Source organism: Prionailurus bengalensis, chromosome B2, assembly GCF_016509475.1.
Source record: "Prionailurus bengalensis isolate Pbe53 chromosome B2, Fcat_Pben_1.1_paternal_pri, whole genome shotgun sequence".
Lineage (NCBI taxonomy): Eukaryota > Metazoa > Chordata > Mammalia > Carnivora > Felidae > Prionailurus > Prionailurus bengalensis.
Window position 1 is genome coordinate 94802898 of NC_057349.1, and position 14215 is coordinate 94817112.

Here is a 14215-nt window from a genome sequence, read left to right on the forward strand (position 1 = left end):
TTATCTATGCAACTGTATTTTTTTCCCTGCCATACTGGTCAGCAGGTGCATGGCAGCTAGTGTTAGCATCTGTCCCGGTAGGTGGTGGGTGGTGGTGATGTCAGTCTGTACGTGCTGATAGCGGGCGGCACACTTTTCTCGGGGGGAGGGGGATACAGTGCATCACATGTTCGATGACAACCACACTGTATACATTTCTTATTGAAACTCTGATAGAATACCTGATTCTAGGTGAGAAAGTAGCCACCTTTCAGCTAGGCTTGCTATGTAGTGATATATACTTGACAGAAAACGGTGTCTAATTTCAGACCTCAATGTGAAAGGCAGAGCTCTAAAGAAAAGCACAAATATGTATGATTGGAAAATCGGACTTATTTGGGGAAGTACAAGTTAATGGAATAACGAGGTGATCTTTTAAACTTTTTTAAGGTTAAGATACTTCCTACAAAGTAGTGGTTTTATTTTAGTCATCTGATGAAGCAAGACAAAGAAGAAACTGTTTTCTTCTCATAAATTAGATCAGCATTTCCCAGACTGATGCCCAAAGGAACAGTGTTTCATGAGATGTTAATGCCTTGAAATGTTATGAACTATCCTTTGAGGAATGGTATATCCTCCTCCTAAAGACGTGGGGTGGCAGGGGTGAGGGACCGAAACTGTTTAAGTCTGTTCCTAAGTGGTCCGTGGGGGGAAACAGCTTGGGAAATGCTGAAATTTCTGATTTTAAGCTAGGTTTGGATAAATGTATCTGGGTAGTTCACTCGTGTGATCTCTTAGTTTTATATGCTAGGTACTCCGATGTCCAGGATAGTTTGTAACCAAACTGATAGGTCAATAATCTGAAGCTTCTGGTCTGCTGCTTTTTAAGAAGAGGTGTCCAAAGCAAAAGAGCCCTGGCTCCGATGGTCGGCTGAGTGGTTAATACAAAGGAGAGTGAGCCTGCCTCTAATGGCCGCGTCACAATAAACCAGGGAGCTGGAATGGATGCACTCAACCTCTTCTCAGGGCTGGCCTTCTAGGACTTCCTTGTTTGGAAACTAACTTGTACGGAAAGGCGAACTGCTTTTCCAACACAAAAGTGATGTGATCCAGAATGCCCCTCAACACAAAGGAACCAGAAATCAAGACTCCCATTCTTAAATAACATTTATTATTGTTGTAAAGAAGTCTTTTTCATGAGAACAGCTCTCACATTTAAAGCTATATTGGTTACGGTTACAGAAGCACATTTCACTGAGTGCTCTATATGAAGTGTGCCCGACTACGGCTCTGAATTCAGCGATCTATTATTCACGATGTGTTGGCTGCCATTTAGCTATTTATCCAAACATGCCTTTTTAATTTTTTTTTTTTTTTTTTTTTTTAAAACATGTGCCTGCACAGGGTGGAAAAAGAAACGCCAAGGGCTTGCTAAAAAGGAGAAGCCTAAAAAAGATAAAATTCCCACAGCAGTTCTGTTCAACTGCAGTCTGTGAGTGCGGGAATAGTGTCCACGTGGGGAAGCATGATGCCCAGTGGTTTCTCCGAGTTAACGGTGTGAAAGCCCTTGAGGTTTTCCCCGGCTGTCAGGAGGGAGTGGGAAATTCCATTTACTGAATCCAGTCGATGTTCAGGCACCGTGCTATGAATGCAAACATATCCGAGACTTCTTCTATCACTTTGGCCGTGGGCTTCCCAGCCCCGTGGCCTGCCTTGGTGTCCACGTGGATAAGCAGGGGGTTGCTCTGCTTCCGGCTACGGCCCACGATGTACTGAAGGGTGGCAATGAACTTCAGGGAGTGGAGTGGGACCACGCGGTCATCGTGGTCGGCGGTGAGGAGCAGCATGGACGGGTACTGGATGTCGTCTGCCTCCGGTAACTTCACGTTATGCAACGGAGAATATCTGAAAGACAAAGGCAGTTCCGTGGGGCCAGATATCTAAAGCAAAGTTGTTTGTTCGCTAGGCTCATCAAGGAGGACTGGTGGGCCCAGTGAGCGAGGCAGCGTAGCAGCTTAACTTCTCCAGCGACGGCTGCAGCTAGCTGGCACACGGGGGACCGCCACAGACCCTGCCTGCATCGTCAGCTGGGCCCTAGCGAGCTGCGCTGTTGGAAACCGGGCAGCGGTGTCACGTATTTGCTTGCGCTTTGGAAGACTGTGTAAAAAGCAAAAAACTCAAGGGGCTGTTGAAATGACCGTAACTATATATGCACACTTACGGTCTTGAATGATTCCCATACTCTTTAGACTTACTTTTTCGTGACTACAAAGCGGACTGACTTTAAACCACTGATTGTGGACGTCATAGGTGCAAGCCTTTCTTTTGTTGGAAAACTTGAAATTCAAAGTTACAGCTTTTTGCCCCTTTAATATCTATGAAACTTTTATTCCAGGCTCAGCTTGGCAGTCTTGGGAAGAACATGGGTCCCCTCTGGGCCTCTTGCCGGCTCTCACAGGCCAGCAGAAAGAAACGGCCTTTGGCCGATGATGATGGAGTTAGTGGAGGAGCAGAGAGGAGGCGCCTTCTGAAGCACAGCCTTCCGGGTAAGCTAACAAAAGGGTTTTAAGAATAAAAGTGTAGCCAAATTAAACAGTAATTGATAGTAGTTAGGTGAGCAAGATGTCTTATTTTTTCTTCACGTCTGACTCAATATGGACATCATGTCTTGCAGAGGGTTCGGTATTAATGAATACCATCAACTATTTTAGTAGAGTTTTATTTGGAGGGTGAATAGTCAAAAATAGTAAAATTTCTGCTCACTTAACCATATCAAGACTGAAAAGTTCTGGAGGTAAGCCTCCCAACAGAAAAGAGGGGGGTGGCAATGGATTGGTTTTCTGGTTCATTTAAGAGTGCTCTTGGATCAACCCCAGATAAGGGTTAGTTCTCGGGGAAAAAGGTTTGGAAAACTCTGCCTACTCAGAATACCAACTCCTACCTGTGAGATTCACACACATGCCACACTTATACATCAAAGATTCTGAGAAGTTCTGTAGAAAATTTATTGAAGCTATTCCCAAACTTGGAAATTCAGCTCCTTCATTGGGGAGACCCCCTTTAAGTCTCCGGACGGTGCTTCATGGGACACGCTGCAGGGTTTTAGCAGCTCCCGGTAAGGCCCCCTCTGGCTCAGCTTGTGGTGTAGGGCTGAGCTCTGTGCTCATTTGGGAACAGGAGGTATGAGGAAACTACTGCCCTGCGAGTGCCAGTTTGGAAAATTAAAGTCTAAAGTAGGAATATCCCAGACATCTTGAGAGAAAAAAATACTTAGAACCTTCTTTCCCCCCAAATTAATTTTAGAAGTATTAAGTTCCATTGAATATTTTGTTGCCTTTGATAAACAATTCAGTCAGTATTTTCAACTGAGTTTAGATGGGACTTCTCTCTCTACGTGTGTATTTTCTTTAATTTGAACTAGAGCCTCTTTAAATATTCAGCTTTTACTGGTATTTGCCAATGAGGTTATCTGTGTGTTTAAAAGTATTTAACGAAAAAACTTTAGTCATTTTAGCTGAATCTCTAAGTGAGGAGCTAGCCACAAAAAGCACTGAAAGAAAAAGTTTTTGGAGAAATTATTGTACTGAAATTTAAAGTTGACTGAGAAGGTTGGGACAGGGGACACAGAGCTCTTCCACCATCCTAAGGGCAATTCCTAACTGCTGCTGCTAACGGTCTCCAAACCCCTAAATGTGGGAAGTGAAAAGAATGTAGCTTGCAGTCTCGAAGAGTCTAAACACCTGCCATTTTCTCACTGTTCTTGCCAAAGTGGTTGAAGGCGAGGAATGAAGCTATGCAATACTTTCATAATGTGATTTGTAGTTTCAAATATACATGGTTACACTGAGAGAACAAAATAAGTTTAATGTACTTGCATACATCTCTATTTCCTTCTTAAAAAATTCCATATATAGATGTAAAGTATAATGACACCTTTTTCTATTATTTTGTGATTGCTAGGATAACAAATTACCATAAGTTTGGCAGCTTTTAAAACAACACAGATATCTTTTTTTTTTTTTTTTTTCCTTAAGAGAAAGAATCCCAAGCAGGGAGCCTGCTCAGTGCAGAGCCTGATTTATGGGGCTGGATCCCATGACCTTGGGATTATGACCTGAGCTGGATGCTCAACTGACTGAGCCACCCAGGTGCCCCACATAGATTCTCACAGTTCTTTCGGTCAGATGTCTGGGCTGGCCCAACTGGCTTCTCTGCTCTGGGTCTCAGCTAAAATCCAGGTGTCGGCTGGCTGGGCTCTTATCAGGAAATTCTGGGAAGTAAATCTATTTCCAGACTCATTCAGTTCCCATGTGGTTACAGGACTGAGGTTTCCATTTCTTTGATGACTGAATGATGGCTGGGGACTGTTCTCAGGTCCCACAGGCCCTTCCCCCATTTTCAAAGCCAGCAATGGCAGATCTAGCCCTCATGATTCCAATCTGACCTCCCTTTCTGCTGCATTCCCTGACTCCAGCCAGAGAAAGTGCTCTGCCTTTAAGGGTTAGTCACTAGACTGGGCCCACTTCAGTAATCCAGGATTATCTCCTTATTTTAAGGTGAGCTGACTGGTGACCTTAATTTAATCTACAAAGTCCCTTCACAGCAGCACCCAGATTAGTGTCTGATTAAAGAAACCAGGGGACAGGAATCTGGGGTGGGGTGGGGCTTATAAGTCTGCCTATCACATCTTTGTAGTTTATTGTTGTTAAAGATCAAAACAAGGAAGACACATAGGTATTCCCATCACTTTCCCTACTTTTGCAGTAAGTTATATGCAAATATGAGAAACTGTAGAGGACAAAGAGTCAAACACTTATCTTTTTGACTCTGTTCAGTAGTACAATATCACACGGTTAGTAACACACATACACACACACACATACATACACATATACGTATACATATATCCGTATATATACATATATGTATATATATCAATATGAATTCAAACCTTACTTGATAAGCCATTCGAAGTGTTGTTTGCTGTCTGAGCACCCATAATCGGTGGTCCAGGCATGACCAATGGTATATTTATGGAACTTCAGCATGTCCATTACTCCAACTTGGGCAATAACACAACCGAAGAGGTCAGGACGCTGATTTGCACAAGCAGCTGAAAACCAAGATAGAAAAGGGAGGCAGTCTATCATTAAACATCTAAATAAACAAAAACAAAATAACACTTTAAATACTTTCAGAACCATGGTTATCCTTTTTCCTAGAGCACAGGAAGAAACCATCATAAATCCCCTGCCTAATGGCCATAAGCTTTTCTCCCTCCTTTCACTATATCTGAGGGGTAGGGTATTCTCACCAGGAATAGAGCTTTACTCCCCAAAGTGAATCTCAATAGGGGAGTGTTATTTGGAAAAAGTCAAGGACTTCCTGGAAAATCTGTGTCTCCTGCTCCCTTTCCTTTTTTTTTTTGTTTCCACGAAGAAAACTTGTTCAGGATCTATGACATAATAAGAAATATATATTTAGTCCCTGTCCCCAGTTCCTAGCACAGAACTCCTAAAACTCTTGGGATTTCCTGAGTGATAGGGGTAAGAAATAACTGGCCCCTTTCAACCATACCTGAGTTTATGCTAAAGAGGTGACTCTTGGTGGCTCCCTAGATGGCTACATGGTGGGGACTGGTGGCTGGAAGAGCCAACCATGTGATTGGAGAGGTGGATCTTTAATCCCCACCCCTGACCTCTGGGGAGGGAGGGGCTGAAAATTGAATAACAGCTAATGATTTAATCTATCATGCCTGCACAATAGAACCTCCGTAAAACCCCTTAACAGTGGAGTTCAAAGAGCTTCCAGGTTGGCGAACACACTGAAATACTGGATGGGTGGCATTCCCGGAGAGGGCATGGAAGTTCTGTAAGCACCCCTCTACCCCATTCCCTACTCTATGCATGTCTTCCATCTTACTGTTCCTCAGGTCTATGAACTGTTCTGGCAGATTCTCAAACCTGAGGAGGCAGGTATGGAACCCCAACTGATAGCCAGTCAGTCAGAAATACAAGAGGCTTGGACTTGGGTGTCTGAAGTGGGGGCAGTTTTGTGAGTCGGAGTTCTTGCCTTGTGGAGTCTGTGCTGACTGTGGGCAGTATCAGAACTGAACTGAGCTGTAAGACATCCAGTGGGTGTCTGGAGAGTTGGAGAATTGGTTGATGTTGGGGGAAAACCCCACACACGTGGTGTGGGAAGTGTCGTGAGTAGAAACTGTTCATACAGCCCAAGGCAGGGACTGAAACCCAGAACAGGCTCTAATTAATCAACTAAACAGTACACATTCTTGTACTGTTTTAAAATATTCTTCTTTGTATACTTAAGTTATATAAATGTATTTCTTTGTTTTGATAATTCAACAAGTGTTTATTGAACATCCTGCTGTGTGCCGGCACTGGAGATATACCAGTAAATGTTTTAGTGGGAAAGATAAGTGAACAATCAATTCCAGTATGGGCAAGTCTGGGTGCTATGGAAGTGGGGGGCAGGGGTACCCAACCCGGTGTAAGGCAGATAGGGAGGCTTTGCAGGGGAGTCACATCAAAGCTGGCATGACGAAGAGTTAGTCAAGAAAATCTGGGCTTTTCCTGCCTCTGGCAAAAAACCTAGTTCGCACCCTAATTCTGATTTCAGTCCTCATTCATAATGCCAGATCCTGAGTCCTACCCTGGGGGACCCTGATTCTCTCACTCAGATGTGAGAGGGGCTTTCCATAAGCCCCTTTTTAATAAGCATTCAACACATTGACAAAGGGAAATCCAATTCTGCAAGTTCCTCATGGGAACAGGTTTGCCAAAAGACATAAACCAGTTCCTGAATATCAAACTGAAAACATAAAGAAGTTATTGGATGAAAGAGTAAATTATAGAACAATTCTCCCACTATTAGAATCAGATGGTATTTTCAATACCCCTTCTCATTAAATCTTAGATTTGCCCTTAATGCTTCTCTTTTACACCTTCACATACAATCCACGTGCAAATTCAGTTCACTCAAATTCAGGACACACCCAGAATCTGCTCCCTTCTTGCTACCTCCATCGCCACACTCCAGGGCCACGCCACCACTGGGCCTCACTGGGATGGAGGCCTCCTCCCTGGCCGCCTGCCTTTCTGCCCTCACCTCCCCTTCCGTCTGCCCTGATTGATCCCATCACAAAATAAGTCAAATTATGACACTCCCCCAAAGGCTTCTTATTTCACAGAGTAAACTGGGTCCTCTACACTGGCTACGGGGTCCTGCCTGCTTTCGCCTCCTGCCGTCTCTCACCTCTCCTGACACTCTCCCTCGCTCACCATGCCCAGCAACAGACGTGGGCCTCTTTACTGTCGCCAGAATGCTCTGTGCTCTTGCTGGCCTCAGGGCCTTTGGTGTGTTGTCTGCCTCCTCCACTAGAACAAAAGCTGCGTGGGGTCAGAGGTGGTGTCTGTGTTGTTTGAAACTGTATCAATGCCCTGTCTAAATTTGAACAAATTATTTTGGACGTATGTATTTTACCTCCATGCGAAAATTTTTTCACAAGACTATATTCTATTTTTTACAAGACTACCCCTCTTTACAAGAGGGGTAAAGAGTAAAAACAGGTAGGTATTCAGGTTTTGCAATGACTCAGTACATTTCAAGGATAAGGAAACTGAGTGAATGTGCTGTCCTCCCTGAACCCTCTTCCAAAACAGTGGATTTTCACATGTGTTTTTAACTTGTGCCTGTAAGTCCAGCCTACATTTGTACAATGGCCTGTCATATCCTAATGACGTTGGGTGTAGGACCCTAGCAAGCAAAGCCCATAAATGTTCGTTACCAAGTGAAATTTAACTACTGAAAATTAGGACAAGCCACTTTGAGGCAGTGCCACTTACAGGTGAAAGGAGACTCTAAAACCATAGTGTTGGGGTGCACCCCCAACATCACACACTTTCCAGCTGTGTGACCCTAGGCAAGCTACTCAACCTTCAGTGCTCCTGAGTCATCAGGAAAACGGGACTAACCCAATCCCAGTCAGTTCCTGTCTCTTGGGCTGTGTGAGTGTCAAATGAGAATATGCATGAGAAGAGCTCAGCCCTGGGCCCAGCACAGGTGCTCAGCAAGTGAGAACTAACAGTATGAACTCGCTCATTACTGTTACTCTGTGCATCCACCTGTATGCTACCTCATTTTCTCCATCTCTCCTCTCGCTGCACCCACAGCACAGGTGTTCAACAAATGTTTCATGATGATCATGCAAGTTCTGAGTAGCATAACCATAGGGGTTATCAGGCTCAGTCCCGTGATGGCTGAACTCTATAAACCTGTGGATCCGTGTGGGGACAGGGTCCTACCCAGTGTGCAGCTCAGAAGAGCTCAGGGCAGACAGGAGGGACAGCTTTTCAGGCTATCATGAATCAAGTCTACGTAAGATGGGTTCAGCAGTATCTTTTTTTTTTTAATGTTTATTTACTTTTCAGAGAGAGGGAGAGAGACAGAGTGTGAGTTGGGGAGGGGCAGAGAGAGAGACACACATAAAATTTGAAGCAGGCTCCGAGCTGTCAGCACAGAGCCTGATGTGGGGCTAAAACCCATGAACTATGAGATCATGACCTGAGCTGAAGTCGAACGCTTAACCGACAGAGCCACCCAGGTGCCCCTCAGCTGGGTCTTTATGTGTCATTTATCAGGTACCTACTCCAATACAAATGGGTTTTGTTGTCTTTGGACCACTGCTCCCATCCATGAGCCAAGTAAATCAAGAGCTGTCTACAGTGTATCTGAAAACCCCCAGAGTGTTAACTAGTAAGTACAATAAAATCCAGTTCTCACCCACTAAGAGGCCTCCATTTGAACCTCCATTAATAGTCAGCCTCTTGGGAGATGTGTAACCTTCCTTGATGAGATATTCTGCAGCATGCTGAAAGTCATCAAAGCAGTTCTGTTTGTTTGCCAAGATACCACCTGCAATGTGCCAAAGTGAAAGACTGGTTAAGAAACAAAACATTAAAAAAAGACAATTTTAACCTAAATGGAATTCAAATGATAGGGCAGAGTTTCAACTATTGATCACTTAAACACAATGGGCTGACACCACATTAAGAATATGCATCGTGGAAATCCATCAATACCACAATCACCAAGCCATAAGGTGGATTTGTATTTTTCTAAATACAACGGCAGTGGCCCAAAGAGAAGAGATGATCTGTTATGTCAGAGAACCATGAGGACCAAAGTATGAAAGCATGTAATCAGAATGAACCTAGATTTTTGGAGAAGCTGAACTTAACCTCGAGCTGTGCTCAACCCTTTCTGAGCTCCACCTAGTGAACAACGATGGGGCTGTGTGTGCCTCCCCCACCCGGGGACGACGACGGCAGTGCTCTGCACAGGTGTGCTTCTCAGCCCTCTCCCCTTTGCAGGAGACTGAAATCCTAATGATGAGAAAGAAGTTCTTCGGTTTTGCTCTTAATTAAGGAATGTAAGCAGGAATTAGGTGGGAAGGTAGTGCTGCAGAGAGCAGCCTATTACAGTTCCTCAGTTCTTGAATGAAGATCTCAGACATCTCCCCAGAGAATCCGGATTTCCTCCTCTAGAAGTCATCCAATGTATACAACCATGCAAATTATGTAAAGAGAGGAACATTTGTAAGGTCTTGGAATATTTAAAAGTGAAGGCCAAAAGTCAAAGATGTACCCTCAAAAGAACAGATGTCTGAAATAACTGCCTATGAAATGAACAAGAAGCAGGCATAGCTCTAATTAGATATCTGAGATTAACCACTTCTACAGAAATTCAATTAAAGATGAAGCAGTGCTACGAAGAAATTTTTTAATATCAAAACAAATGTTATTAAAATTTTAATCAGAAATTATCAGTGAATTAGAACAGCTAGGATTACTTAGTTTCCAGAAATAATATCATTTTGGGTATATGACTATATTTTCTAAAGAGCACTAAATTTTAAACTCCATACATAAACAGAACGGAATTTAGATATATCAATGTTCAGTATACTAGGGTCTAACTGGAAAAGTACATTTCTGGTCCTATGCCTAAATCTGGAGAAGTTTATGAATCAGTTTAAACACAGCACAGATCGTCTACTGTTAGCCTCCCTCAAGCTCCAAACTCCACCCAGGGCTTTTGGACAATAAGTTGGTTCTAATTAATACAGAGATGAGAAAGAGCACTGTGCCTATCATACATAGCATGGTAGACACCTGAAGACCAGAGGGGTTTTATGGGGAAGAATCTGGGCTCTCCAGGAGAGGGCCACAGGACCAGGAGTCCACGTAGGGGTGTATGTGAGTTAAAACAAACGTTGTCATTAGTAAATCAGGTGTTTCAGGTGATCCAGACTTAGCATACGGATTTGGGATACGAGTCAAATATATGGTATGTAGAGATTTTCTTATTTGATCAATCATCTCTTAATATCACAGTATGATTTTAAAGTAATTAAACTCTTAATATCAGGTCAGGGTCAAAATTACACAATGACCATTGATAAAGTCTTTGGGGATGACACATGGGAGTAATTGACCTAATGATGGCAGGCAGGTCAGGAGCCCATTTGTTAATGAGAAATACTCTTGCTAAGATGCTCAAATAATTTATCTGATGTCAGCCCTTGGGGTGCTTGGTGAAATGTTCAGTCAGACCTGGCCTTTCCTACATCTTGACATGTAACAGGTACTTCTGAAAAATCTCTTTACAGATCTATCCTCATCATTGCGGCCTGGATTTGATGCAGAAAAGGCCTCAAATTTGGGAACAAGTAGATATACACAGATCTGCTGTTCCTACTGTGGGAAAAGACCCCTTTAACCTGGGGCTGCTGACCAAGCACTGGTGGCCACCTTTGTCCTAGCAGGCTTTCTCATAAATGATGGTCAAGGGTCAAGAGAGGGGAGAAACCTGGGGCTGTGAGGGTGAACGTGTGTTCCTGCATCCTCCTCCAGCTATTGGTTAGTCTATGAATTCCAGATACACAAAAGGCTGGGAGAAAGGATGTACCCCATATATAAAGAAAAGGAAGGGTTAGGGCTTTAAAAAATTATTACAGTCTGGAGAATGAAGTTTCATATAGAAGCAGTATTCTCAGCCAACTGGAATACACATTTCAGGAGCCCAGAGACCGGAGCCTAAATCATTAAAACCAGAAAAGACAAAGGACGGAGCTCCTGGGTCTAAAACCTGCCCATCATGGAGTCACAGCAGCAAGGCCAGGAGGATGCTACTTCACAGCAATCATGGGAAAATCAGAGAAAACAAGGAAAGAAATGCCCAGGAAGCTCTATTTTAGATTGCTCTTTTTCTTTTAAGAGAAAATGACCTATTTGAGAGAGCCAAATAATGCCACACAACCAACCTGGTATTTACTAAGAAGAGACAGAATAAATACCAAAAAGTGCCCTGCAGATTCACTTTTGACAGTGATAGATAAAAAACAAAACAAAAATGAAAACAAAACAAAAAAAACCCCACCAATTCTGATTATGGTCTAAAAGGAATGTTTCTGAAAAATACATACTTCATTAGATTAAAATAAACAGATTACAAAGGGAAACAAAATGTGAAAACACGGACTTGTTTTTAGAGGGGCAGTGGTGCCTGCAACATGTTTGAAAATACCTTATTTTTCACTTGTCTAGCCAAACACTTTTCTGCTCCTGACCCCGTCAGCTCATTCAGACGTAGCTTTTGCTATGCCATGTCTGTGTTTCTGTAGAGAAAATACTTCACCTTTATGCCACGTCTCTCCGTATTCGCCGCCTCCTCTGATGTTGGCCACTGCAAGGACACCGCCCATGTGTCTCACAAAGATGAGCCTGGACACACTGAGAAACAGAACAAACAGTTAACCTTCTGTTAACTGCCTGGTAAGGACCATGTTGTCTCCCTCCATCAAAAAGAAAATGTATCCCTGAAGACATTCTACATGTAAAATACTGAAATAGGAGATTCATATTTTTGTATTATTTGATTAAAGTGAAAAATATAAGAATTCTGATTAATGTTTAACTGCAAAGTTCATACATTTTCATGAACATTCGGTTTATCTCATTTTTCTATACTGGTAAATATTTTACTATACGAAGTGGGAATACATAATTCATTTTTTAAACTTTATTTTTAGAGAGAGAGTGTGTGTGTGCAAGTGGGGCAGAGGGGCAAAGGAAGAGGGAGAAAGAGAGAGGGAGAGAATCTTAAAAATAGGCTCCACAGTCAGCATGAAGCCCCATGTGGGACCTGATCCCGCAACCCTGGGATCATGACCAGAGCCAAAATCAAGAGTTGGACGCTCAACCGACTGAGCCACCCAGGCACCCTGGTAATACATGATTCACAATGCAAACAGAGAAAGAACCAGAAGCACTCATTTCATACTGAGTCCATCTTTTAAACAACCGTATCGGCAAACTGAGTATCACCAGCCATATGACACAGCCCTGGTGTGAATAGCTCTGGACTGGCAGGAATCCCTAGTGGTGGTCCCTGCTCCACTGTTTCTGGTATCTTTCTCCTAACTATGCAAGTTGGAAGAAAGAAACCTCTTTTAAAGAGTGTTTCCAGTTTTACAGACATTAGGATGCTAAATTAGGTAACACAAGGTGTGAGAGAGGTAGAGGAGACCAAGGACACAGGCCAGAAAGCAAGCATGGAGGTCTCAGGGCTGGAGAAGGTTTTCTGGAAATAAGCACTAAATAAGCACTATAAATAAGCACTAAATAAGACACTATAGCATAAAGTTGCTAGGAGAAAGAGTTAAGTAAGTCCTTTGGGAAATTTGGATTTTGTTTTCTCTTCCTCTTTCCAGTCTGACCCTCACAGTGCTGAATGACATCTATTTGCTGTTAGCTAAAATTAATTGTGTTTTGAGAAATGTTCATGAAAATTTTATTGTTCTCCCCTTTTAGTAACTGGGGAAATGCAGGTCTCTGTAACCTGGGACTCTAGATGGCCTGAGTGGTAATTTCCCGAGTCTTGAGGATGCAGAGAAAGGGAGTCTGGGGAGGCGGTCATAGCACACGACTGGATTGGCCAAATGGATTTCCAATCATTTGGTCTTCTCATCAAAATTTTTCATGCACCCTTGATGGTCTCTACGGAAGCTCCCAGCCTATCTGCTGGGTCCTGGGATAAAAATGGTACAGGGACCCTCCCTTATTCATCTCTCAAATTCCCAAAGAGCAGGATTAATAACTATTTGTACAAATGAACGAAGATATGCAGTTTTAGCTACAACAGATCAGCGGAGAAATCCATGTTGTCCCTGTCTAAGTCCCACTGTAGCGACTAAGGGAAGTGAGGCTCAGGGTGCAAATCTCTGACTTGTTCACTGAAGCTTGGATTTCATCACTTTGAGTGATAAAGAGGGGCACACAATGACATGGCAGCCCACCTGTAGCTCAGGCCCTGCCTAGAACAATGGTTGGTGCGGAGGCGGCTTGCAGGACGTAGAAATAGCACTGTCGCTGGACAGTGAATGAAGAGCAACCATTACTCCACTCATCTGACTGGCTTCCCTTCATTTTATTAACGTAATGATGCCTCACAAATCCTCTGAAAATATTGGTCTACATGATGATTTTACAACTTCATCAGCTTTTCACTAACAAAAGGATAAAATCAAACTCTTTAAGCAGATATCCAAGGCAGTTCATAATATCAAGTATTTCAGGGCAGGGACCGTGTTTCATACTTAATCAAGTCCTAAGTACTTAGCTGTCAAAGGCTCAAAACAAAGTAACAGTTTCCTTGTCTTCTAATTTTGGGCAGCTATTTGAATCTACTCTGAATTTATGTCCTGGTAGTCACCTGTCCATACATTTCTTCCTGAATATGACCAGATTTCCTATGAGGCTCTATTTAGAAGTTGGCTTAAAGCTGGTCTTGCTGGTAGGAGACTCCTCATTTTTACCAAAAATGTTCACCACAAACTCCGTTTTATACTGTGAATCGGATACTGAAATCAAGTTTGCAAATAACTGACAGAAGATGTTTAAATAATAGCAAATGTACCAATGCAGATTTTCCCCCCTTGAACAATACTTGTTGGTAAATCATCACATAAACCGAACAGTTTAAAATGAAGTAACAGAATATACAGAAAATATACTGTGGTAGAATGTTAAGATGGTCTATTTTAAGACTCTGTGCTGCTGAAAAATATAATCATTAGCTGAAAAAACATTCCCTCTGAAAAGAATACTGAGGACAGTGGTGTGACAGCAAATGATAAACACTGAAGGTACAAGCTTCC

General features: G+C 42.8%; 1 protein-coding gene across 1 annotated transcript in view; it reads right to left on the reverse strand.

Annotated features, from left to right (window-relative positions):
- Nucleotides 1-1128: 1128 nt before the first annotated feature.
- LOC122489810 (prolyl endopeptidase) overlaps nucleotides 1129-14215 on the reverse strand; it is a 119463-nt gene continuing 106376 nt past the window's right edge. Inside the window, exons 12-15 of the mRNA XM_043592028.1 lie at nucleotides 11695-11789; nucleotides 8779-8910; nucleotides 4936-5092; nucleotides 1129-1884 (exon numbers count right to left, since the gene is read on the reverse strand). Of these exons, the coding sequence (XP_043447963.1) occupies nucleotides 1590-1884; nucleotides 4936-5092; nucleotides 8779-8910; nucleotides 11695-11789 (679 nt within the window). The 3' untranslated portion in view covers nucleotides 1129-1589. The remainder of the gene's footprint in view (nucleotides 1885-4935; nucleotides 5093-8778; nucleotides 8911-11694; nucleotides 11790-14215) is intronic.